General features: G+C 39.9%; 1 protein-coding gene across 1 annotated transcript in view; it reads right to left on the bottom strand.

The window, feature by feature from the left end:
• Window positions 1–26,531, bottom strand: part of SUCLG2 (succinate-CoA ligase GDP-forming subunit beta) — a 260,703-nt gene that overhangs the window by 112,182 nt on the left and 121,990 nt on the right. The window contains exons 3-5 of the mRNA XM_081934798.1: window positions 10,740–10,839; window positions 10,537–10,627; window positions 2,183–2,335 (exon numbers count right to left, since the gene is read on the bottom strand). Of these exons, the coding sequence (XP_081790924.1) occupies window positions 2,183–2,335; window positions 10,537–10,627; window positions 10,740–10,839 (344 nt within the window). The remainder of the gene's footprint in view (window positions 1–2,182; window positions 2,336–10,536; window positions 10,628–10,739; window positions 10,840–26,531) is intronic.

Below are 26,531 nucleotides of genomic sequence, written 5' to 3'. Positions count from 1 at the left end.
TAGCTTACAGAATGCAGTAATGTAAAAAGTTATTTACAACTGCTATAAACTCTTCCAAGGTTATGTCCGATTTTGTACTACATTCAGACATTTTCTATCTACATGTAGTAAAATAACACCAAAAATGCTTACATTCCGTTCTGCTATAAATGTAAACTTTGAATATATATGTGAACCAGTGGTGGGTTTCATTTTTTTTTAGAACCTCTTCTGTAGGTGTGGCCTGCTTTGTGGGAGTGGCTTGCCGGCCGTGTGACCGGGTGGGAGTGACTTGCCAGCCATGTGACCAAGTGGGAGTGGCTTGGCAATCAAGTGACTGGGTGGGCTTGGCCAACTTGTAAAATGTGGTGAAACTCACTTAACAACGTTGTTGCTTAGCCACCAAAATGTTGGCTCACAAACTCTGGCATTGAAGTGTGCAAGTCTTAAAGCTGTCAAGTTACAAGACCCTTGCACTCCTAACCCTTTAGAAAAAAAAACCCCGGGGGTGTTCAAACTTGACAGCTTTAAGACTTTAAGGTTTAGATAGGACTCTTAGAGGCGGGCGGGGTGATTGGTGAACCAGGCAATCAATGAGTGGTGGGCGGGGCAAGCGTGGTGCGGACAGACAGGGGGAGGGAGATGGAACCGGTTCTAAACGGCATGGTAGATTTGTGGAACCTCTTCTATAGAAGAGGTTAGAACTGGCAGGAATCCACCCCTGGTATGAATCTATCTTTTTTTTTTTTGAAGATGTGGTATTCCATAAGTTGGGTTGCCACCACACCTCCCTTCAGTACAATATCTCCTCTAACAACACTGAATAAACACTGAAAATGATGCAATGAAACTTTGGAAAAAGTGGATTTATTCTAATAATGTAACTAAAGGGTTTTTCACACTTTCCCTGGACTCCATCTGCAGCTCCCAAACTGTACATCTCACAGTTTGGGAAACTCTGCTGTAAGTGGTAGCAAGATCTCTACAAAATAAGAACTTTTAATGGGAGATAAAGATGAATAGATTAATAGAGCGTGAGAATGTCTATACAAGCTCTAGCATATGAGAATGATTAATCATTGTTTAAATAATATAAACTATGTACTTGGAAGTAAAGGTAGTCCTTTAATTCAGCCCCCCGAAATTTGTTGCTAGGCTTGACAGTTGTTAAGTGAGTTTTGCCCCATTTTATGACTTTCCTTGCCACAGTTGTTAAGGAATCTAGCTTCCCCATTGACTTTGCTTGTCAGAAAGTCGCAAAAGGGGATCACATGACTTCAGAACACTGAAACTGTCACTATGATGAGATAGTGGGAAAACATCTGAATTTTGATCAAGTGACCATGAAGATACAGCAACTGTTGCAAATATGAAAAATAGTCATAAATCACTTTTTTCAGTGTCATTGTAACTTCAAACAGTTACTAAATTAACTGTTATAAGTTGAGGACCACTGTACGTAATTCAAGTAATTTGTGTGAAGTCATGATGCACAAAAGTTAATGATAATAACTTTTGTTCATGTTAAATATTTACCAGAATTTATTTATTATTTTATTCATTAGATTTGTTTTCTGCCCATTTCATTTTGAGAGGACTTTGGACTGCTTAAGTTAAAGGTAAAGGTTCCCCTCTCACATATGTGCTAGTCGTTCCCAACTCTAGGGAGCAGTGCTCATCTCCATTTCAAAGCTGAAGAGCCAGCGCTGCCCAAAGATGTCTCGGTGGTCATGTGGCCAGCATGACTAAACGCGAAAGGCACATGGATCTCTGTTATCTTCCCACCAAGGTGGTTCCCATTTTTCTACTTCCATTTTTACATGCTTTTGAACTGCTAGGTTGGCAGAAGCACAAGCAATGGGAGCTCACTCCGTTACACGATGCTAGGGATTCAAACCATCGAACTGCCGATCTTTCTGATCAACAAGCTCAGCGTCTTAGCCACTGAGCCACCGCATCCCTCAATTTGGATTGCTTACAAACACTAAAATCAAATATTAAAAATTAACCCTAACTAACCCTAACCCTTCTTGATGTATCTATATAAATGCATATAGAACATTTGGAACATTTGATGAATGCTTTACAGATATTGTATTATATCTTCAATAAATAGTCACATCAACCCTATTTCATTATTTATTCAAAGAGAATACAGCAGTGCAGTTTGTTTGAACCCGAACAATTTTAAACTAAAATGTACCTTGAAAATAAGTTCTGGAGTTTTTGCAGCTACTTCTTCTATATCAACCCCACCTTGTGGGCTACCAACGAGAACAGGTCCATTGCAAGCTCGATCCATTAATATTGCAAAATATGTCTCTCTGGAAATGTCTAGTGCTTCTGCCACCATAACCTAAAAAATATAATTTGAGAATGTATTATTAGTATGCCTTGGCTAACATGATCCAACAGTCTTTAAATTTAATTGGCTGTATAAGAAATAAAGTCTTCCAAATGAGGAAGAGAATCTAGCATAGAATGCCAGAGATCAACCCACATTCTGGAATTCATCAGCAATATGTTATAAAATCAATTATTTCATTAAAATGTGGGTAGCTTATTATATTATCATCGTGTATTGTAGTATACCTTTCCATTTCAACATAGCAATCTGTGAGAGATGGTGTCTATGGGTGGAGGTTGGTGTGATGGACTACAGTGAAGGAACACTTTCTCAGAAAGGAGGGAGAACATTCCAGAAAGGGGGTGGGGAAGAAAAGAGGCAGCCGAGCCTCGATCTGGATAGGAGACAGGGAAAGAAAGTAAGGATAGCTTCTCCCTAGAATCTCCCACATTATATCCTTTAGGATGAGAGTAGTAAGAATCTAGTTTGGCAAGATTCTGTCTACTGTATGTACGCAAATAAAGAAGTGAATACTGGATGGATTGTTCCACACTGTTCTTGGGCTTTATCGCCTATGGCTGTGATGGTGAACCTATGGCGTGTGTGCCCAAAGTGGTACGCAAAACCATGTCACCTGGCATGCATGGTCTTGCCTGTTTGCTTCCAGATTTTTGGAGCGCATACGCAGTGGCGTAGCGTGGGTTGTCAGCACCCGGGGCAAGGCAAGTAATTTGCGCCCCCTAACCCGTGGCAACCCACGCTATGCCACTGGACTCGGGACATGAAGGGAGCTCTGAAGCAGCCGTCCTCCTTAGCAAAGCTCGCAGCGCCCTCTATAGGCCAGAAGCAGAATCATTTTCTTCCCTCGGTTCTGGGAAAATAGGAAAAGGAAAGCCGCCCGAGGTCTTCACTTGCTCTAATTTAAACTTATCGTGTTATTAACGTCCCTCGCCCTGCCCAGCAGTCTTCAAGAGACCCAGATCTGCAGAAGAAAACTTTGGCCCTCTTTCGTGCTCTCGACCCCGGGAAGACCTGCTCGCGTCTCTTTTGTATTAAACGTGGGAAGCGTTCCTCGGCTTCATTCAATTCAAATCCAGCCTTGAAATACATGCAAGTCAACAGCAGAGAGCTGCGAGTGCGAGCGCGCCCCCCCCAGATGTTGCGCCCGGTGCGGCCGGCCCCCCTGCACCCCCCACGCTACGCCACTGCATACGTGCCCGATGACCAGCTGTCCTTTGTGCGCACGGCAATGTCGAAAATAAGTATGTGCATGCACGCTGGGCAGCTGATCATCGGGCACGTATGCGTGCTTGGACTTGGAAGTTTGGCTTTTCCGGAGTGCAGCCCTGAGCATGCGTATGTGTGATGCTTCCGCCCAACCTTTTTGGCACTCGGTGTCGAAAAGATTCACCATCACTGCCCTATGGTGAAGACAGTGGTCCAATTTTGGGAGATTTTAGATATAGAGCCACGGTGGCACAGTGGTTAGAATGCAGTACTGCAGGCTACTTCTGCTAACTGCCAGCTGCCAGCAGTTTGGCAGTTTGAATCTCACCAGGATTAAGGTTGATTCAGCCTTCCATCCTTCCGAAATCGGTAAATGAGGATCCAGATTTTTGGGGGCAATATGCTGGCTCTTTAAACTGCTTAGAGAGAGCTGTAAAGCACTTTGAAGCAGTATATAAGTCTAAGTGCTATTGCTATAAGAGGCCAATGCCCCTTAATTGCAGCAACCTCTGTTAAATATATGAAAAATAGAATCAAAATATGTTCAATTATTCTAGGGCTGTACATTTCATGATGGAGGCAGGTTGTCTCTTTCTTCTTTAGGCCTGAGGGTCACCCTTACGAAACAGATTAGACTAAAGCACATTCACTTCTACAATAAATACAGCCCAACCATTTCATACTATATGCTCACAATATTTGCAGCACTGCTGCAATTGTTACATCTACATCAAGTCATTGGAAGCTCATTTGGCATGTGAAAGAATTAATCTGAAATAATGCATGTCAATAATTTCAGTAGTATACTAAGCAAACAACAAACATAATTCACATGATATAAACACTATGCAAAATTACAAATTGTGTCTTATCTTAATTGTTAAGATGAAGCTGCCATACTAACCAGAATAGGATAGGATCTTAAAGGCATGACATCTTTAATAATCTCAGTATGATATTCATAACATGGGATAGTCTTCCTTATTCAGCCTTCTGATAGTAATAGATATTAAATGATATATTTATTGCAAGATTATGAATTCTATATTATCTATCCTAGGGATGGATGGGTGGGCAAAATGTTTTGTGCACCGAGAGAAAAGATAAAACACAGAGAAAATAAAATACGCATAGAATAGTGATAATAAAGAAACATGACTGCAGGAAAGGAAGAGATGGGTGGGGAAGATAGGTTATGCTCTGCTTGAAGACATGGCAGCAGCAGCAAACAAAAGAAAGATGCTGAATTGAATTGAAACATGACAAAAGTGAGAGTTGGTTTGGTGTAGTGGTTAAGGCACCAGGCTAGTAACTATGGATTCTAGGTCCTTTCTTAGGCACAAAATGAGATGGGTGACCTTGGGTCAGTGACTCAGCTGTAGGAAGAAGGCAATAACAAATGTCTATGGAGATTCTCAGTCATTCAGGTCATCCAAAGGTGCTTTTTCAAGAGGCAACTGGACTTTCTGGTTTTTCTTTGAAGACATTTTGCTTCTCATCCAAAAAACTTCTCCAGCTCTGACTGGATGGTGGGGAATGGAAGGATTTATGCTCCTTGCAGACAGCTGGTCATTTGCATTCTTTTAGCGGGTCCGTTATGGTCATCTGGAGGTTTATCTGTGTCATCAGGGTCACCTGAGTGGTGCAAATGGATGTGGAGCGAAACGCCTTCAAACAAAAACCAGAAAGTCCAGTTGCCTCTTGAAAAAAGCCCCTTTGGGACAAGGCAAGGGCAAGGCAAATGGACAAACTTGTCCAGGCAGTTGCCAGAAAGCAAGACAAACTTTAAAGGAACGTGCATAAACGTAAAATCTGAGACTTTTGGTGGTAGAGATAGGTAAGTGTTGTGGCCCAGCAGGATCTGGTTGAGTTGCTGATGGACTCGGATAGCGAGGGATCATTTGAGTCTGCCCTGGACGATGTGGAGGACCCTGTGCAGGGTTCAGACTCAGAGCAGGGACCAGAGAGGCTGGTTGGCCACCAGGAAGCGCCTGAGGCATGGAGCAGTGGGGAGGATCAAAGGCAGTTTGTCCCCTGATGCTAGATTGAGAAAGGCTGAGAAATGGAAGCAGCAACTCCATAGGTAGTCTCAGAGAAGATAAGATTAAGCACAGGTGATTGTGGATTGGCCCCTCCCAAGAGAGATCATTGGTGAGGGTTCGGAGGGGACATTTGCAGGAAACAACCATTCGAATTAGTAGTTAAGAAGATCTATCTGTGTATTCTAGCCCCGTCTGCTCGTTTGGACTATCTGCTTTACTTCATTTGAATTATCTGGGTTGCTCTATTGAACGTGAGTTGTCTGGACCCTCAGCCAAAGGATTTGTTATCTCAGTAATTAAACAGTGGCAAACAGCCAAGCCTGTGTTCTGGTTTATTCACAGGCGTGGAGAGGGGGGTCAGAACAGGTATGTATGGCCTCTTACATTGACTTGCATTTGAATTAGGAGAAAGCAGCAGCAACAGAAAGACAGACAGTGCTGATATTACTATGTTTAAGAGAAAGGGGTCAAGCATACTAGCCTTGCCTTCCTAACAAGATATCTAGAATGTATCCAAATTTTGGAACTAGAGGTTCCGGATTTCAGCTGCAAATGCAAGCCTGGTTGGAACATGTCTGCCCAAATCCCAAGGCATAATGTACCCCAAACAAGGTGTGGTTTTCATTTCATGCCCACCTGTAACCCGTATCATCTGGTAAGCAATACTGACATTTAATATGAAATCCACTTTTCATTTAAAAAGAGGAAAGTGTTCCTCTGGTCCAGAGAGAAAATACTGAGTGGTAGGTGTTCCTGATGAAGACCTGGAATTTCCAGAAAAGTTTCCTGTGCTTCCATCCAATGTTGATGTATTTTTGCAGAAGTAGTGAATATCTGTAGTTCAGGTCTAGGATGAGGATGAAGATTTATTCTCCGAGCTTGTGAGTTGATGTATTTCTTCTGCTTGCTTATCTCATTTAGCCTTCCTCCCTTCCTTTCTTCCTCCCTCCCTCAGATTTACTCACAAGGAACTATAATTTGGCATTTGTTGGGACATGCATGGCACCATCTTTTATTTGTGATAGAATTCCCTTTGGACATACAACTAAGGATACATGCACCTGTTCCTTATAGCTCAGCAGTACAGAATTTTGTTTTGTCCAATGGAATTCCCAAGCAACTCTAGTAGTCCAAAACACTGACAGATTAACCAACTTTTTATTCTGCTTTGTCCATATTACAGTAAAAAATATGTACTTATTTCACTTTCATATCTCAATGTGGCATCTGGGTGGTAAAGAATTGGATCTTTAGTCCACACAGACATAGAAAGGACTCTCCAATACATGCAGACAAAAATATATATGGTATAGAGATGCAACATGGTGCATCTCTATAAAAGTTGATACATGAAGTCTTATCTACATAAAACAGGCAGTAGGACCTTCCAATATAGACTCACCAATACTCAAGATTTACACCTGCATTTTTCTATACATACAGTATACAAATAATACTCCGGGAAACAATCCATAAGCAACGAGTCAATATACATAGAGCACAGACACACACACATAGAGATGTTCATAAATACTTCATATGTACCAAAGAAGTCTGATTCCAAGCATAAAATTATACCCATTTAGACAAAACTCTGCAAATTTTATTCTTTAAATAAAATGATTAATACTGCCCCAAAGCAGGAAGATAAAATATTTAAATTTTAAATGAAGGGATGGAATTCGCATCCTTATTACTGAAACCTTCTGTAATATCTTCCATAGAATAATATTACAAGAACTCCAATTATTTTTGTTTCAAAATCCATCCATCTAAATGAAACTTCAATAAATTTAAATTCTTTTATTGCTTGGAGAACAGAGGTGGGTTGCTACTGGTTCACACCGGTTCTGGCGAACCGTTAACGGAAATTGCGACTCTGTTGCTGAACCGGTAGGGACGGCAGGCTGGCTACACCCCCGAATCACTTCCCCGGTTGCCCATGCCATTGCTGGCATGTTTTTAGTCCTTTTTTAATGATCTGTGCATGCGCAGAACAATTTATAGACAACTTTGCATGCAATGCAGCAGCAGTAACGCTGTAGGAGAACAAGGGCAGGTAAATCAACTGCGATATACTGAAACTGTCTTTGAAGATAACTAAGCTCTCCAAATGTCATGATACCATAGGAGAATTTTATGTAAACCTATAAAATAGCTGCCCATGTTTGAAGGAGCCAGGGGGGAAAACTCTGTTTATAGATAGATTGATCTTACACTAACGTTTTATGTATCACTTCAGGGAAAGAAATGCACTTTCAGAAGCTCATTGGTTGATAAGGAAGCCAACTTCACCCAGGACTATAAACTAGGTTGTGTCACTTCTAACCCAACTTTCTCTAGAAGTCCTGTGATATCGAATTTCACTGGTTTATGAGAGTTCTCTATTGAAAACCCCTACTTCTTCTCAAGAGATGTAAATATGGTTTCTGGTTGGGGTAAAAAGAACTATGTAACTCCAGCTGTATGGGGGCAAGGCATGGGGGAGCGGTACTCTACATTGTTTTATATCCTAATAAATCTCAGGAACAAACTTCACAGTAGTTTGTGTAACATTTGGCATCTCAACTTTAAATCTAACATTTTAAAATGACTGCTTCCAAAGACACATATAAATGCCACCAGGAATCACATTTATACAATATTTTAGCACATGGTATATTTTTGGTCTTGTAGGCTAAAAGGATTGCTAGGAAGATAAAATGAAACAAGACAAAGAACAATTCTTCCCTATAGATGAATCCATGCATGAGCAATAAGATACTCATTTTGACTGAAAGTAAACTGCTTTCCCTAATCTTCTGGTAATAAAAAATAATTGTCAAGATTTTCTGTTTAGCAAGAATCTATCCAGTCCAATCCAGTGAAAGAAAAAGAACATTTTTTAGAGAAGCTCAGACTAATACTTCGAAGAATTTGCAAAATTCGGATGAGAGTCAATGAGCTTGAAACTTCCTTCCATACAAATTGGAACCGAATTTCCGGTTTGCACATTGGGTGGTTTTTCTCCCTCCGGAGGCTTCAGGAGGCTTCCCTGAAACCTTCGGAGGGTGAAAAACCACCCAACCTGCAAATTGGAAGTCTGTTCCTGAACTTCTGGTTTGCTCATTGGGTGGTTTTTCACCCTCCGGAGGCTTCAAGCCTCCGGAGGGGAAAAATGGCCAAAGATCAAGGGCGAAAATCAGCTTGCCAGCATGCACATGCACACTTTAGCTGACAGAGCAATGCCTCACGTGCCCTCAGAAATGGCTCCGTGTGCCATCTGTGGCACGCGTGCCATAGGTTCGCCATTACGGTCCTAGGCCGTTAAAAGTAATGATCAGGATAAGCTGGATAGTTTAGGAAGGATGAATTTTGTTTTTAGATCTCTAAAATGTTCTTGCATTTTCCTACATTTAATTATTCCAGTGAAATCAATGAACCTTCCATTCAAGCATGGAGAACTGCAATCTGAAATAATAGTTTTAAGTCAAGAATTCAGTCATCACAACCGTTTACCAAATTATGGATAAGACATTATTTAATTTCTGTTTTTTAAAATCTAGCACGGATCACTTCCAAGCCAACTTTTGGTGTTTCATAGAAGACAGCTCTATCAAGGGCTGTAAATCAACGTTACCTCTCTATAAGAAAGAACAACACTCCAACCAATATCATTTGCAGGAAAATGGAAAAGATTGTCTCTTCATCTCTTGCTTACAAGTACCTCAACAGTGCTTGCATTGGCCCTGTGAGAAACATATGCTTGACTAAGGTAAATTTTGGCCAGATGTTCTTAATATTTTTACATTCTTGAGTATGCTTAACCTAATCATATCCTTGAGCACAACTGCATCTATCCAGCATTTTTAATACCTATATACTTTCAATTCTTGCAAGAAATTGCTCTTTTCAGACCAATTTAGTGAGATGGTACTGCATGTCTAAAAACACACACACACACACACACACACACACACACGACTACAAATTGGAACCATCCTAGACAAGTCCTGTGTTTTCTGAACATTAGCTCCACAAGAACTAAGAAAAAAAATTCCTGAATGAAATTTTTTAACATGACTGCTCTACACATCAAACTGGTCACCTTATACATATAAGGTGTTCATTATGTCATTTAAGTACTTTATATCTTAACAAATACAACTTAGCAATTACAAATACAATTTATGGAGGATAAGATATCAGTCCACAATAGAACGCGTCCTCACATATTGCATTACAGTATGCATGCTGGTTTAACTGCTGCAGACAGGAAGGCCCTACAGAGAGTGATCAATTCGGCACAAGTAACCATTGGTTGCCCTCTAACACCACTGGATGACATCACCAGGTCTCGTTGCTTTAGCAGAGTAAGGAAGATACTCAGAGATGATTCACACCCTGGTCAGTGTCTCTTCACACTTCTGCCATTGGGCAGAAGACAGAAACATAGCCAGCCGAACAAATCAGTTTAAAAATAGTTTCTTTCCTTGGGCTGTCAGACTCTTAAACACAACCACAATCATTCCATGCAGACAGGGGAACTTATGACTAGTTTTTTTTCCTTTCTTTTTCTTTCTTTTTCTTTTTCCCTAATTACTTGCATTGGGATTATTCCTTATACTATTTATGTTGTTTGTTCTCATGGATTTCACCAGTGAGACTAAAACCAATTTCGTTGTATTTATTTTGTACAATGACAATAAAGATTATACTTTACTATAAACTTTTTCCATTCTGCTAGACCACAAAAGAAAACCTAAATAGAATGCGCTTTTTGATTTGACATTTATAAGCAAAAAATAGTAAAGTATAAAAAGTGAAGGAATGTAAATAAGCTGTGTGTATCCTTCATTCTCATATGAACATTGATTAGATATAGATCTAGTGAACCATAATCTACTGTAATTGGCTCAGTAGCTTCATAGTGCACCTGAGAAAGGTGGGAGGCTTTCTTACCTTCTTAACTTTAACACCACCTTTTGGAGTTTGCTTCGTTGTAAGATTATATCCAATCATCTGTTTAGCAAGCTGTCCTACCACTTTAGGACTACAAAAAAAAAGAGGAATTAATTAATACAGTACTATATGAATATTTTAAAAAAACTTTCAAAGAAACAATAATTTGGGGGGAAAAAACTTGTTGTATTTACTAGACTTACTCTTTTGTTAAATGTACACCTCCTTTCAAACCGCTGCTGAATACACCTTTGCCTCTTCCTCCAGCTAAGATCTGGGCCTTCAACACAATTTCTGTTGCTTCTGTAAGAGGGGGGGAAATGCATTTAAGCTACAACCTGGATGAACCAATTTCATTATGTGACAGGTGAAGGGAAAAACTCTCCTGCATATTAATGTTAAAAGAACAGCTCTCTGTTTTACTCTTAAGAGCATGCACATGTGAACGACGCAATGCAACTTTAGACTGGCTGTCACAGAGACAATGAATAAAATGTAAAATGGTAAAAAGGGACTCAGGGGAAAGAGATGAAATTATAAACCGGCAAGCTTATCATCTGTAGAGAAACAAACCTTGCTGAAGGAAAAATCAGCATGGAATTCACCAAGGTAAAACCCGCCTCACCTGTCTTGCAGTGTTTATTGAGAGTGTTAACAGGCACATGAAGGGAGGTGACACTCTATACATGGATTTTCACAAAGCCTTTGACAAAGATCCTCATTAAAGCTCTTGAAGAAACTCAGGAGCCAGGAACAGTGGAGCTGGCCTTTTATGGATTGCTAGCTACTGTAGTTATTATAAGGCAGAAAGAAAAGAGGAGGAAAATAAACGGGTAAATTTCTCAGCAGAGAAAATTAGGGAGTGGAATTTCTCAAGGACCCTGTACCGAGATCAATGCTTTTAAATCTGTTCATAAAATATCTTGCCTCAGGGGTAAGAAGTGAACTAGCCCTTTTAAGAAATTAAAATTCTACTGAGTACTGACACTGTGTATTCTTCACATCTCCCCTTCAATCCAGCAGGAGGAGTGAGCTAGCCAAGTCTGTAGATAATAGAAGTTTAAATACAAGTTCAAACTATTCAGCCTGATGCGAGATCCGAAAGGAATCTGATTTACATAGATGAATGATTAACCAAATGGCAAGCACAATTAATTTTAGCAATGTAATACAATTTAAGTAATACAAGTGGAGGAGGAAGAAAGCTAACTTTAAATTCACATTTATGGAATTGGAACCATCTATAACTAAACAGGAACAAGACCTTATTAGATAGCTGGACAAAGATGCCAGCTCATCTGTAGCAACTCTAAAAAGCACACAAATCTATGCTAGGAGTCACTAGAAAAGGAATTTGCCAACATTATAATAATGCCCATAAATTAGGCAATATTACATCAGGGAGGAATAAAAAAGTAAGCATCCTCACAAACATTTCACATGTTTTAGTAGCTATTTCTGATTGTTCACACCTACTGAATAATAGGAACATGACTCTCCATGACCATCCAAGCAACATACATACATACATACATACATACATAAATACATACATACTGTATTTTTCAGAGTATAAGACGCACCAAGATTTTAAAGACGCAAGTTAAAAAAAAAGTTTTTGCACTCTGTAGCCCTCCCAAAAACGGCCCGTTTTTCAGAAAAACGGGCCTGTTTTTTTTTCCCAAAAAAAGGGCATGAATAGCTTTTAGGAGGCTTGTAGAGTGCTTCTGGGGGTGGGGCACCCCAAAAATGAGCAAAAAATGGCCCGTTCTTTGTCAAAAAAGGGCATGCAGAGCCTTTAGGAGGCTTATAGAGTGCTCCTGGGGCTGGCAAAATTGAGCAAAAACAGGTCATTTTTCACTCATTTCTGCCCTCCCCAGCCCCTAGGAGCAGTCTATAAGCCTTCTAAATGCTCTGCATGGCCATTTTGGTGAAGGGGGAGGGGTTTCAGGATGCAAAAAATGCTGTATTCAGTGTATAAGACGCACCCAGATTTTCAGCCTCTTTTTTGAGGGAAAAAGGTGCGTCTTATACTCCGAAAAATATGGTATATTCATGAGAATTGACAATTTATGGTTCAAGTAGAGAGGATGTCACTTGTGCCTTGGACTCACATGATCAGTTTGTAAAATATCAATCCTACTGTGTGTGTGAGAGAGAGAGAGAAAGGGGGGGGGACAGGGGGAGAGGAAGGAGGGAGAAAGAGAGGGAGGGGGAGGAAGGGAGAAAAAGAAGAAAATATCTCCTCTGAAATTATTTACATTAGTACAACATTTCCTGTTTATACAAATAGCATCATTTTATTCATTTTCTTATCCTGCCTATATTATTTTTATACATCTCAAGGTAGTGAACATATCTAACATTCCTTCCTCCTCCTATTTTCCCCACTACAACAACCCTGTGAACTGAGTTGGGCTGAGAAAGAGAAAGAGTGACTGGCCAAAACTCAGATAACCATTTCTGTGAAATGGCATAGGGCAGTGATGGCTAACCTTTTTGTTGTTGGGTGCCAAAAATGAGAGCATTCGTACGTGATAGTGTGTGTGTGTGCTGACACCGATAATGCAAAGCGCCCACCAACATGTGCATGCACGCACAACCGCCCCCCTCCTGGCGCGCCACACTGCTTGCCTCCATGCTGAGCTTGGTATTTCTTCTTGGGTGCTGGGGGAGGCCGGTTTGCCCTCCCCAGGCTCCAGGAAAGCCTACGGAGCCTGGGGAGGTGAAAATGGCCACCCCTGGCCCTCCGGAAGTCTGACAATTGCCTCGCCAGACTGCGATGCACATTGGGGTTGACAGTTTGCGTGCTGCAGATATGGCTCCGTGTGCCGCCTGTGTGGTATAGGGTTTCCTGCCTAAACAGGGGTTTTAGGACTAGACTAGAAGACCTCTAAAGTCCCTTCCAACTAAACTGTTCTATTCTATTCCATTCCACCAACAGATTTCATGCTTAAAGCAGGACTAGAATTCACAGTCTCCTGGATTCTAACCTGTTGCCTTAACCAAAAATGGTCACTGTCCAGAGTTTTGAGAACTAATATGACCAATGAATTTAAAATACATCCTTTTAGTTTGAAGTGACATACTATATAACTTCCACAGTTCTTCTCTATTATCTGCTTTGTGCTCTTGTTATCTACTATTTTTTCCCAGAGAGGAAAAATTGCAGATTCAATACCCCAATATATTTTCTTCCAAGAAAGAGGGCAGGCAAAAGCCAAAATTAGACAAATCAATGCCAATCGTTAAGCAGAGGAATGGTCTATAAGAGATATGCATAATCTGGGCACACGAATACAGGGCTGGATTAGATAATTACTCTGCTACAATCTCTGTTGTCCATGGAGGGAAGCAAAGAACTCACTAGCCCATCTCTGTTGAATAAAATTAATATTCAGTTATAGGTTTAATAACTTATAGCTGCCACATTAAAAGTTAAATTTCAGAAACAACTTTTGAAGGTTGCTGAAGGGCTGCAAGCTTTGGGAATCTGGATATGGTCCCAGGTTGTACATTTATGAGGCACATTGCTGGGAGCAAAGCGCTTAGGAAACAGGATTTAAGTAAAGTGCTTAGAATCATCAGGAAACAGGATTTAAAGAGAAGGGGAATGCTCTGGAGGCATTGGGTTACAGATAGCACATAAAAAATACAGACTGAAAGCAAGAAAGATTATCACTTAGCAAGAAAAGAAATCTTTAATCTATTGTACTGTAAATCTGTATTACAAAAGAGTGCAGTTAAAGTAGGAAAAAAGACATTTTTCTTTCCAGATAGCTTACACATGGCATACGCTAGAAAATATCTATTTCCAAGCATTTACTTTTGATATATATTGCTCTAAACAACAAATCCTTCCGCTTCAACATCTGTCTTGCATTCTAATATGCCTCCTCTCTGAGTCCCAGCTTTCCTTAATAATTCATTATCACCCAAAAGGTAGATTAGCCTCCCTCCCGAAAGATCCCGTTTTAGTTCTGTGTTGTCCAGCATCCAAATTATTAGGAAGATTGTTCCGATAAATCATGTTCCAGGTGACAGTATCAACAATTGAAATCACTGTCTCCATTATGACAAAACATTTATTTTCTTATTGCTAATAGTCACTATGAGTAATTAAATTATTTTGAGTTCTTTTGTGGAGGAAATGTTGAAATCAAGTTGGTTCTGCAAAAAACAGCCAATTATTGTGGCGGAATGAATAGCTGGTGAGTAGACTAGCCCTTTAGAATTCCTCTCTGGACCAGAAGAGAACCTGAGTTTGCCCACAAGTATTCCAGACCAACCTTTCCGACCGAAAGGTTTAGGGACCACTAAATTCATAATTTGAAATCCTGCGGACCACTAATATGATTTTTTAAAAAGATAAATAGTTTTTAGTGCAATATAAAAAATCCAAATAATTTTTCTGCTGGCCCCCAAAATTTTCTCACGCACCACCATTGGTCCACGGACCACTGGTTAGTTACCACTGCTCCAGACAGTTGCTCCTCAAGAGGAGACCACAAGAGAGAGTCCTCCAGTGGGTTTAAAGCATAGTGCCTCATCAAAGGACAACAGATTCGCATACTTCCTTTTCTAATCCCTTTTGGAAGTTGCTTGTTAAGTGCTTATCAGCTATTAGGAACCTTTAGATGGACACTGGGTGAGGTTCTTCAATCATTAGCAAAAGAAGTTTAAATACAAGTTCAAGGACTTTAAAAATTCTTTTGAAATAAACAGCAAAAGGTTGATGAGAACTTTGATTTTAGAAAGTTATAAATGGATTAAAGGTCCAGATAGATTTGATTTTGAAATTAATTATTAGTATCCTTCCCATGGTTTGAATTATTAAAAGAAATACGAAAGGAAGGAACTTTGAAGGTTAGATATTAAAATAAACTAGAAGGAATTAAAGATTACAATTAAGGGGAAAGAACACTTACATTTGACTTACTAATACAGAATCGAGCAAAATATTTTAGCATTAATTATATTAAAGGATATTTTTGAACAATAGACCCAGAGGTTAAATTTAAGAGCATATGTCATGACAGACAGTGTTTGGAAGATGTTATGTAAGAGGAACAAGTTTTACTAGCAAGATTGAGAATTATCTAAAAGTGAATTTTAAAATGACAGACTACAGGAATGATATGGAAAAAAAGATGCTACATTGGATATACAAAAGAAACCATCTGAAGTATTAATAATTAAAAAGGTTTTACAAATAACACATCAAAAGAGTGATCTATTTTGGATTTACAAATGAGACTTGTTAAAGTTTTGAATAACTTTCGGTGAAAGGATAAAGGGAAAAAAAAACTTCTAGGACATTATTTGGAAGGATTAAAGATCAAGATAAGAATCCTTGTCATGTTTTGAATTCTTTAGAAGAAATATGAAAGAATAAGATTTTGAAGAACTACAAAGAATTAAAGATTACAGTTAAAGGAGAAGAACACTTCAATTTTAATTACTAATACAAAATGGAACAAAATTAGATGTATTAATTTTTTTTATTCAAAGAGCTAGATTACAGAAACTTGAGAGGTTAAAATAGAATTGTACTTATAACTGTTGTGAATAAGAAAAACCATTTCTCACGTTTTTTTTTATTTCTATGTCTTTCTGAACTTTGGCTTCTCTGTTTTTCCCCCCCTTTTTTTAATTTGTCAATTATGATGGCGATTTTTGTGCCAAAAGCTTTTCAGGTCAAATCAGTTATAATTAGAGCTTACTATATATTCTGATTACTTTTATGTTGGCAACATATCAAGCTGAAAAAGACCGGGGGGTGGGGGGTAAGAAGAAAACTGAACAGATATTTTTAATTTTCTCAAATTTGTCAAAAGAGCCTTGAGGCAGCAAATTATCTTGTATGCAACCATTATGAAAGAAGTAAATAAATCCATAAACAAGTCAACTCTTATTTAAAAGTTAGATTTCCACTCTTAATCAATATAGCAGGGAGAACAGGGTCAGTCATGCTTCCTGCACCTAAAGGGAAATGACATGAAATAATTTAATTCCACAGTTACTTGCCCAAACTGTGGAAAATGAAGTAAACCAGCCAAATCTTATTTTACAGTAACCAGGCCTGAAGTGTTAGTATTTACCAAGTAAATTCACTCTGCACCGATTCTTTTTTCCTTAAAGGTCTCAATTCTAGAAAAGCTTGTTCCAACTAATCTCTAGTGTTTGTTTGTGTGTTTGTGTGTGTGTGTGTGCGCGCACACACACACAGACATGTCTAACCACATATTTTTATCTTGTCTCTGGCCTTAATTCTCACATCATATCAGGAAAGAGTAACACATAATAAAAACTTAACCTGAAACTTGAAATGTATACATGATTTACTGATTCTCACTGGATAATGCATCAAAAACACAGTTTTTTTCTAGCAGGCACTGGAAACGAAATAAGCCTATAGTCAGAAAACAATATTAAAATGGATCTCTTTGGTAATCATCTATCAAGTAGCTTCAACAAAACTACAAATAATTCCAAGATGCTAAAAACCCTTTTCCCTTTGAGAGTATGCAATCTTTCTTTTTTTTCTTCTCTCCTTTAGAAAGAGATTAGCATGACAATATAAAGTGTCATGTCAATATTTACAACTACTGGAACGTGCTACAATGCACTATAACACAGCACTCTCAGCACCACTTCACTTTGCAATTAAGGCTCCTCAATCAATTGCCAATGCCGTCTATTGAACTACAAGACAGAGTGTGAAATTCATTAGTGTTTGCTTCACAGCTCCAAACTAAAAACAAATTAGGAAGGTAAGTCTGATGCTTGTTTATAGCATTTTAGTTTTGCCACAAATTTAGTCATTAGGCTTTGCACCTGAAAGTGTCAAAACTGCATTATTGGCCAGGCAAGCTACTTTCTGAAAATGTGTGTTTTTACAGTGGCATTGCACAAATGTGTAAATGCTATTAATATTTTTTTAAAAAAAATCCAATTCTAAATGTCTGCTAATACAAAAATAATATAGTGAATCATAATACACATATTTTTAGAGTCGTACGAGAAGGTGAGATTCAAAATATAGTGAAGGATGAACTAATAATACAAGAAAGCAGAGTAAGAAACGGCAGATCTTCCTCCCATTTCAAATGCGACTAAGTGAAAGAAACAGTTGTTTAGAGCACTATAAAGGCTTGTGTTCAGTGTAAAGCTAGCAAATGAATTAAATCTAATGGAGCAATTTTTGCAAGAGACAACACTTTTGCACTGGAGCGTGGTGAATACAAAGGGAAGTGGGACACTTTGAAACTGTAACAGGAGTCTATATTGTGGATTATTGTGAATCAATAAAAACTGGACTCTCTTTGGCAACCAGTGTTTGCTCTAGTCTGCTGCAAATGTTTATAGCAGAAATGATAAACCTGTCTTCAACCCACCATAGTGTGTATCATTTTCAACACTGGTTCATGAAGTAATATGGATGCTTGGGCTAGCAATATGGGGTTACTAATTTTACCTACAAACAAATTGTTTCTATATTTCATCTCCATAAAGGGAATTACAGATCAAACCAGTACAGTAGCAAAGATAATTTGCAATACAGGTAAAAATGTGACAGTCTTACTGTCCTGCTTAAAGCTCATGTTATGCAATGATGATGTTGCATCCTTGGATAATGAAATATCTTCAAGCAAACAACCAAACAACCTGAGTGTTCTGAGCTAGACTTCCCCAAAAAGCACGAAGCAGATTCCTGGTCCCAGCAAAACTCCTTTTATTAAACGAATGTGAATTCCTTTCATTCATATTCAGCAAAAGCCTGGTAAACAGTTTTTCAAAGGTGAAGTTATGACCACAGACCTTATCTATCTTGGAAAGTTGCCATGTAAATATTTTGCAAACGCAATGCTGTGCAAGGAAAGACTTGGCACAGAGTCTCTGAGATTCACGGACAGATCTTCACACTCCTGAAATGAACGAATGAATGAATTGTTTCCTGCAAAAGCCCACTCCCCTTTCGCTCCTCTTTTATTTCCTATAGGAGGGGCCATTCACCTTCCATTGTGGCTTTACTCCCAAGTCGACACTCTTTTTTTAGATGTTCTTTTCTTCTGGCAGCTCTGTGCATGCACACACTTGGAACAGGCTCCAGCTGGTCCTCTGCCTAGCTCTGAAAGCAGCTGAGAACTGCCAGACGGCCCTAGCCCATCTCTGCCTCCAACGCAGAGCCCTCGTCCGAGCCTTCCCCAGCCTCCAGGACTGGCCCATGCTCCTCCCCAACCTCCTCACTGTCTGATTCTGCTGCCAGCTTCACTGGCTGCTGGGGGGTGGGGGGGCACAACACTGAAAGACCATCAAGGACTCCTGACTGTGACTTAGGAAGAATATCCTTTTTTCTTTGTTTAATAACTTAGCATCCCACCTAATAAGGAACTAACCAGTTAAGTATTTTTAAAACAAACAAACAAACGAAATGACAAAGCCGAAGTAAACAACAAGAATTTAGCTGGAATATTCAAAAAATTTAGCTTTGTCTACCTAGCATTGCTATTCTATAAGCATTCTATCTAAATTAAGCAAGTCACATAAACTTGTTGAAAAATAAGCTGGTTGAAGTGAAGATCACTTACCAATGTAACAATATAGCTTACTTCTTTAAGCATTTACAAGCATTCCACAATTTATGACAATGGGGACTGGAATCTTGGTCATTCAGCGAAATGGTCATTAAGCAAGTTGCCCATGTGATTCTTTTGCTCAAGAAGTACATACTTGACTGTCTCTTAGTTGTGGCCATTAAGTAACTGTGTGGGTCTTTAAATGAATGGAACAAAAGAGGAGGAGGAGGAGAAATCAACAGCTGGCAGCAGCTTGTAACCTTCCCTGCCATGATATGGAAAGTCTGGCATTTGCAGTTGTTCAGTAAGCTATTCCCAAGCAAACCTTGGCATAGCTTAATGGGTAAACTTAGGTGGTGACTCTTTTATTATGATGATTTATTATGATGTTATGATCCTGTTATGATTTCTTATAGAATCTTATTGCTAAAACATTCTGTTATAGGGGAGGGGGAGGCATTCCAGTATTTCCCACCATTCTTTTTTATCTTGTTTTCTTTTTTGCTGTGTTTTTTTTTTAAATGTTATAATAATCACATTGTTAGTTCAACTTTCACTCTAGTGGAAAATTCATTTTATGTATGCATATGCATTCTTTCCCTTTTCATGTTGTTTTATTTATTGTTATTTTATTAATTAAATTATTTTATTGAAATAATTTTAACAACAACAACAACAAGGCACAACTGCCTCGCTTTACTTTCCCATGTTTTCCTATAGCTTCTTGCATCTTTTTCTCAGCAAAAGTTATCCACTGAGAGTAGCTAAAGTATCCTCTTTGATCCAAAGCCTGAGAATCTTCTGCCTGGATGTTCTTTTCCATTCCTGGTTCTGAGACATCCCAATATAACACACTCTAATTTTTGGTCCTTTGAAATAGTCCTAATAGAAAATTAGCAAATGGGCATACATTTCTGGCATGAAGAAAAGGAGGGAGAGAAGAAAATGTTGCCACTGATGATTTTCTGATCACCAGGTTGTTGAGTAAAAATGACAACTTTTCTTAAGTGGATCTATATCCTGGACATAAATAAGATTGGGATACAAGATAGATCACGTCAAGTGTTAATACCACTTTATAATGCCTTGGTAAGGCCACACTTGGAATACTGCATTCAGTTCTGGTCGCCACGATGTAAAAAAGATGTGGAGACTCTGGAGAGAGTGCAGAGAAGAGCAACAAAGATGATTAGGGGACTGGAGACTAAAACATATGAAGAACGGTTGCAGGAACTGGGTATGTTTAGCTTAAGAGAAAGAAGGACTAGGGGAGACATGATAGCAGTGTTCCAATATCTCAGGGGTTGCCACAAAGAAGAGGGAGTCAAACTATTCTCCAAGGCACCTGAGGGTAGAACAAGAAGCAATGGGTGGAAACTAATCAAGGAGAGAAGCAACTTAGAACTGAGGAGAAATTTCCTGACAGTTAGAACAATTAATCAGTGGAACAGCTTGCCTCCAGAAGTTGTGAATGCCCCAACACTGGAAGTCTTTAAGAAGATGTTGGATAGCCATTTGTCTGAAATGGTATAGGGGGGTGGGGGGTGCTGGACTAAAACACCTTCAAGTTCTCTTCCAACTCTGTTATTCTATTCTGTACAAATATTATGAGACATAACAGAGAGTTTTTTTTCCCTTTGACATAGGAAGAACTGGAACAAGGCCAACTGCATCCAAAAGCAGCCTGTGGTTTTACAGACAGCCCTCCCACAAATAGCAAGCACACAAACTGTGATATGAAAGTGAAGTGTGAAATGGAAGTTTCTCTATAAAACGCTGATCAGCCTCCCACCTGCCAGAGCTAGTCAGTGATTTCATCTTGATATTAAATGTGTACATAATAACTTGAATGTTTTTATTTTATTTTAAACTCTACTTCTAACAATTTTATTCCATCCTACTCTCCATGGGTGGCCATTTCCATATTCTATTCTTTACTCTTTTTTCCCCTCCAGAAAAAAGAAATATAAACTTTCCTTTTATAATGAGAGGGGGGGGGGGGAAGTGGGGAGGGAGAATGATAGATACAGTGATACCTTGGTACTAATTGTTAATTGATTCCAGGAGAAGCTCTGAGTCCCCAAAACCTAAATACCACAAAAAACAAAACAAAAAAAACCCCACAATTTCACCTAAGGAATAATATGGTGAGTGACAAGGCAGCTGACACTGACAGGTTTTAGCTTGTGCATTGAGTTCCAAATAAACAATGTGTACTGGGGCAAAATGTTCACATCAAAATGTGTTGAATATCAAATTTGATGAGTTTCAAAGCTGTTCAGTAGGAAGGTATCACTGTGATAGATAGATAGATAAATATCGTGTTCCATGAAAATAAGACCGGTTCTTATATTAATTTTCCCCCCAAAAGATGCATTAGGGCTCATTTTTTGGTTAGGTCTTATTTTCAGGGAAATACGGTACACATGTGTCTGTCTGGATGATAATCTTAACTAAGGCTTATTTTGGGGTAGGGCTTATATTGTGAGCATTCTGAAAAATCATGCTAGAGCTTATTTTCCAGTTGGGGATTAGTTTGGGGGAAACAGAGTGGGTGCGTAGGTAGTCAGGTAGACAGATGCTGTGAATATCATGTCTATTGGCATATGATCACTTTTCACAATTATGGCGACTTCCAGATAATTCCCCCAATCCTTATTCAACACAGTCACCTGGGCTTGTTCATTATTATAATGATTGGGCTAAACTGTATGAGAGTGATAGGGCTCAACTGCACAGGTTGAGGACTACCTGTACTTAAGATAAAGTGTATTTCAACATTGGTATATTATTTCAATCTTGATTGGTTAAATGAAAAAAAATCCTTTTCTAAATAATACATGAAAATAGAATTAATAGGTTGCATCCTTTTTTACATGAGGTGAGAATGTTGTAGTCTACAGCTCAACAGTACTGAGAAATGATTTATAGCAGAATGGAACAGATTCTGAAGGTTGTAATTCCATTACAACCTCAAATGCTCTTATTGAATTTCACTAAACAATATATCCATCCAAAATATAGTAAACTAGCACTATATATGTTAATGTCTGCAGAGATTTTATACACTTTATAATGGAAAAGATCTTTGATTCCTTTTTTTGGGTTAGCTTATTAAATTTGGGGAGTATGTTTCAATGAGAGGAATAACTTCCTAGGTTAAAAGCAAATCTGACACAAAATTTAACTTCGATTGGAAAGCATTAGTATATGGATTTGTGTCACATACAAATTTTGGGATTTTTTATCTATTGAACTGTAAGTCCTCAATTTACAACCATTTGTTTAGTCACTGTTGAAAGTTACAGTGGTACTGAAAAAAAGTGACTAATGACCAATTCTTACACTTACAATTGTTGTAGCAGCCTAGTGGTCACATGATCAAAAATTCAGGCAGTTGGTGACTGGCATGTATGTGTGATAGTTGCACTTTCCCACGGACATGGAATCACTATTTGCAACCCTTCCAGCTAGCTTCTGACAAGAAAAGTCAATGGAGGGAGCCAAATTTGCCAAAGAACCACACAATCCACTTAACAACTGGAATAATTCACTTAATAACACCATGGCAAACATAGTCATAAAATGGGGTGTGACTCACTTAACAATTGTCTTGCTTGTCAGAAGAAATATTGGGCTCAGTTGTGGTGGTTGAGGATATATGCTTCTATATCTTTTTGAATTGATTTAACAACTGATATTGCTTATTATTTGTAGAATTCTTTCTTTCGTAATAGTAAATAGAAAATAAAGTATTCCTTTTAATAGTAATAATTTTAATAATAACAATTTCACATTTATTTATTAATTTAAAATAGTTGTGTAGCTGTCCGTCTGTGGTAACTTAACCCTGAGTAGCTGATACATAATTAAGCAATGAAAACATTTTTTAAAAAAATCATAAAAACCAGCATAAAATTTCCTGGTAACTCAACACAATGCATCCCTACATATTCAAGCCAACTGTCAAACTTCTGTCAACTACAGTCTCATGCTATCCCAAGGTTTGTGGGACCTTGTGCTATCTCAAGGTCTTTATAGCATTTTGAAAAGCTAGGAGGATAGAGATCTGCCAGCTGTGAGGAGGGAGAGAATTCTAGGTTTTGTTAGGCGGCAACAATTAAGGGAAGGAACCTATAAGATGTCTTCCTTGTCCGATCTAGTAGAGTGCAAACAATCCGTCCTACAAATAATCTGGCTTTGTGCCATTTTATTTATTCATTTAAATCCCGTCTTTATTATTTTTATAAATAATTCAAGGAGGCAAACACACTTCCTCCTCTTATTTTTGCCACCACCACCACCCTGTGTGTGTGTGTGTTTGGCTGAGAGAAAGCGACTGACCCAAACTCATCCAACCAGCTTTCATAGGGCTTTAAATGTGATAGCCCAGCACCTAGAATTGTACCTGAACATCAGTGGAGCTCTGCAGCAGTGATGTAAGTGGGTGATGCAGCAGTGATGTAAGCATGGAACACTCATAACTTCCCCTGTATTTGTAATTCTGGACCAGTTGTAATTTCCAGTTGATCCTCAATACGTAGAGCGCATTGCAGTAGTCCAACCAGGAAATGACCAGGACATGAGTGAGTGGGAGTAAGTGTCCTGGTCCAGGAATGGGTTCAATTGGTGTGGAAGATGAATCTGTCCATATTTGTGGAGCTGCGAATCCAGGAGGACCTCCAAAGAGGTCTGACTCTCTGGCAAGAGTCAGAGATGGTATCTCATCTGAACCAAGGGGACCAAAACCCAGAGCCGTCCCAACACTGATGATGTTACCTAGTTTGGGTAATGTAACAACCAAGTCCAGAGAGCACCAAGGGCCCCTCATTTCATCCCTGAGCTACAAATATTCTCCTTCATCGCCACCATCTCATCTTACTGGGTTGAGCTGAAGCAAATTACTTCCCATCCAGCTTCCAAGCATTGATCAGGACTGGCATATATAGGACAACATTGGGCCTTTGTCTACCTTGGTCTAATTTACTGCACAAGATTCATGAGCAAAACACTGGATCAGAATAAATCATCCAGGCTTGCAAAAAATGCAAATACAGCAAAGAAACCATTACAGCCATAAAAGCAGGCAGAATAAAGAAGATCCCCACCCCCACCCCCAGGCATTTTATTTTGGATGCTAAAAATATATTAATCTTTTTTTGCAGGGAGAGACTCCTCAAATTCACAACATTTGCTGAAGGATAACTTTTTTATGCTGTGTCTTGTAGGCAGCGCTGAAATCAGGCAATCATTAAGAACAAAACACTTTGCTTTTGCCCCCAGCTGCACACCTGCACTCCTGGACTCCATTCAATTTATTCTTTTTTTTCTTTGTTATGATAATGGCAAAATCTAGGAGACAGAAGAGAGAGATTAAGAATTATTTTTCCTTCTCTTTTTTCCTTGGTCTGTTTCTTTATAAGCCTTGAGGAACCGAGGGCAAGAAATCTGATAAATTTGCATAACTTGGTGAATAAACATTCATGTTTTGTTGAAGGAAAGCCCGCTCTAAGAGGATACTTTGCTCCTTTATATGGCAAACCTATGGCATGCGTGTCAGAGGTGGCACACAGAGACTTCTCTGGGGGCACGTGTGCCGTCACCAGCTTCTCTTCCAGGTTCCATCACACGCATGCATGCCACCCAGCCAGAACCCGGAAGAGAGCAGCTGGCTGCTGCGCATGGGTGCTGGACCAGCTATCCAGCGGGCATGCATGTGACGGAACCCAGAAGAGCTGGCTGCTGTGCGCATATGCACCGGCCAGCTGCTCTCCTCCGGATTCTGGTGCTCTGGCACATGCGCACGCACTCCAGTTTTGGCACTCGGTGCCGAAAAGGTTAACCATCACTGGTATAGGGCTTCCTGCTTGAGCAGGGGTTGAGCAGATCTCCAAGGCCCCTTCCAACTTTGTTACTCTATTCTATTCTGTTCTGTTCTATTCTAATTCTATGCCATGCCCTTAAAGTGGACTAGCTAGTTACATTGATTTTACTACCCTGTTTCCCAGAAAATAAAACAAGGTCTTATTTTCTTTTGACCCCCCCCCCCCCTAATTTTGCTTGGGCCTTATTATGGGGGGGGGCTTTTTGGTTTGGGGTTGCCGGGTGGCTGATCTCTTGCGCGTGGGCGCTCGAAGAGCCGGGCACAGCCTCAGGGGCAAACACAACAAAACCGTCATGAGGTGACCACGCTCATGAGCAGCTGCCCGGCAACACCCCTTTCCAGCTGGGCAGATCGCCACTCACTGACCCAGTAATATCCCAAAGGCACTAAGCCACGTGGTGCTCTGCCCTGCTGGAAAGAGAGGTTGCGCGAGCACTTGTTCTGCCTCCAGCTCGCGTGCCTCCCTGCCTGACCATGCCCAACTCTCCTGCAGGGCTGGGCCAGGGCGCTGCCACCGCTGCTGCCACCCCACCGCCATGCTACGAGCATAACCGGCTTCCAAACTCTGGAGATCCGCTGCTGAGCAGCTGCTGCCGGAAGGCTCGGCAGCGCATCTCCGGAGTTTGGAAGCCGGTTATGCTTGGAGCATGGCGGCGGCAGCAGCGGGGCAGCAGCGGCACCCTGACCCAGCCCTGCAGGGAGAGTTTGGCATGGTGAGGCAGGGAGGCATGCAAGCTGGAGGCAGAACAAGTGCTCGTGCAACCTCTCTTTCCAGCCGGGCAGAGCGCCACGCGGCTTAGTGCCTTTGGGATATTACTGGGTTGGTGAGTGGCGCTCTGCCTGGCTGGAAAGGGGCGTTGTTGGGTGGCTGCTCATGAGAGCAGCTGCCTGGCAACCCCCAGCTCCAGCTGGGCACAGCGCCACCCACCAGCCTAGCAGTATCCCAAAGGCGTCAAGCAATGTGAGCGCCTTTGCCTCCCTCCCCCGGCTCCTGCGGCTTTGCGCCTTCGGGATATCGCTTTGTTGGTGAGTGGCACTCTGCCTGGCTAGAGGGGGGGTTGTCCAGGGGGCTTATTATTGGGGGAGGGCGTATATTTTTGTCCACAGGAAAAATATGGCATGGTCTTATTATCAGGACATGTCGTAATTTTGGGGAAACACGGTAATTTTGACTGGAGCTGAAAATTCAGTATACAGTATATAATTTTCCCCTTTTCCTAAGAAAGAGAGACAGACGTTTAGCTGCATAATTTTAAGAGGAAATTTTTCACTAATACTATTCTTACGTTCAGTATTTTATGGTTGCTAAGTTACCTCTTAGGGGGTATTTCACAGTTTTTTAAAATAAACAGTTGTATATATGTGTGCGTGTGTGTGTTTGTGTGTGTATGTGTTGCGTTTGTGCTGATAAATAAATAATAAATAAATAAATAACAAAGGCAACATTAAAAATAATGGCTTTCTGTCTGGATGGTTTTTTGGGATGAGCCGATAGACAGAGAAAAGAAGCAGTATGCTTCCTTCCATATTTG

The sequence above is a fragment of the Natrix helvetica genome (genome assembly GCF_964273705.1).
Source record: "Natrix helvetica genome assembly, chromosome: 1".
NCBI lineage: Eukaryota > Metazoa > Chordata > Lepidosauria > Squamata > Natricidae > Natrix > Natrix helvetica.
Note: the sequence above shows the minus strand (reverse complement) of the source record. Positions and strands in the feature narration are given on the sequence as shown.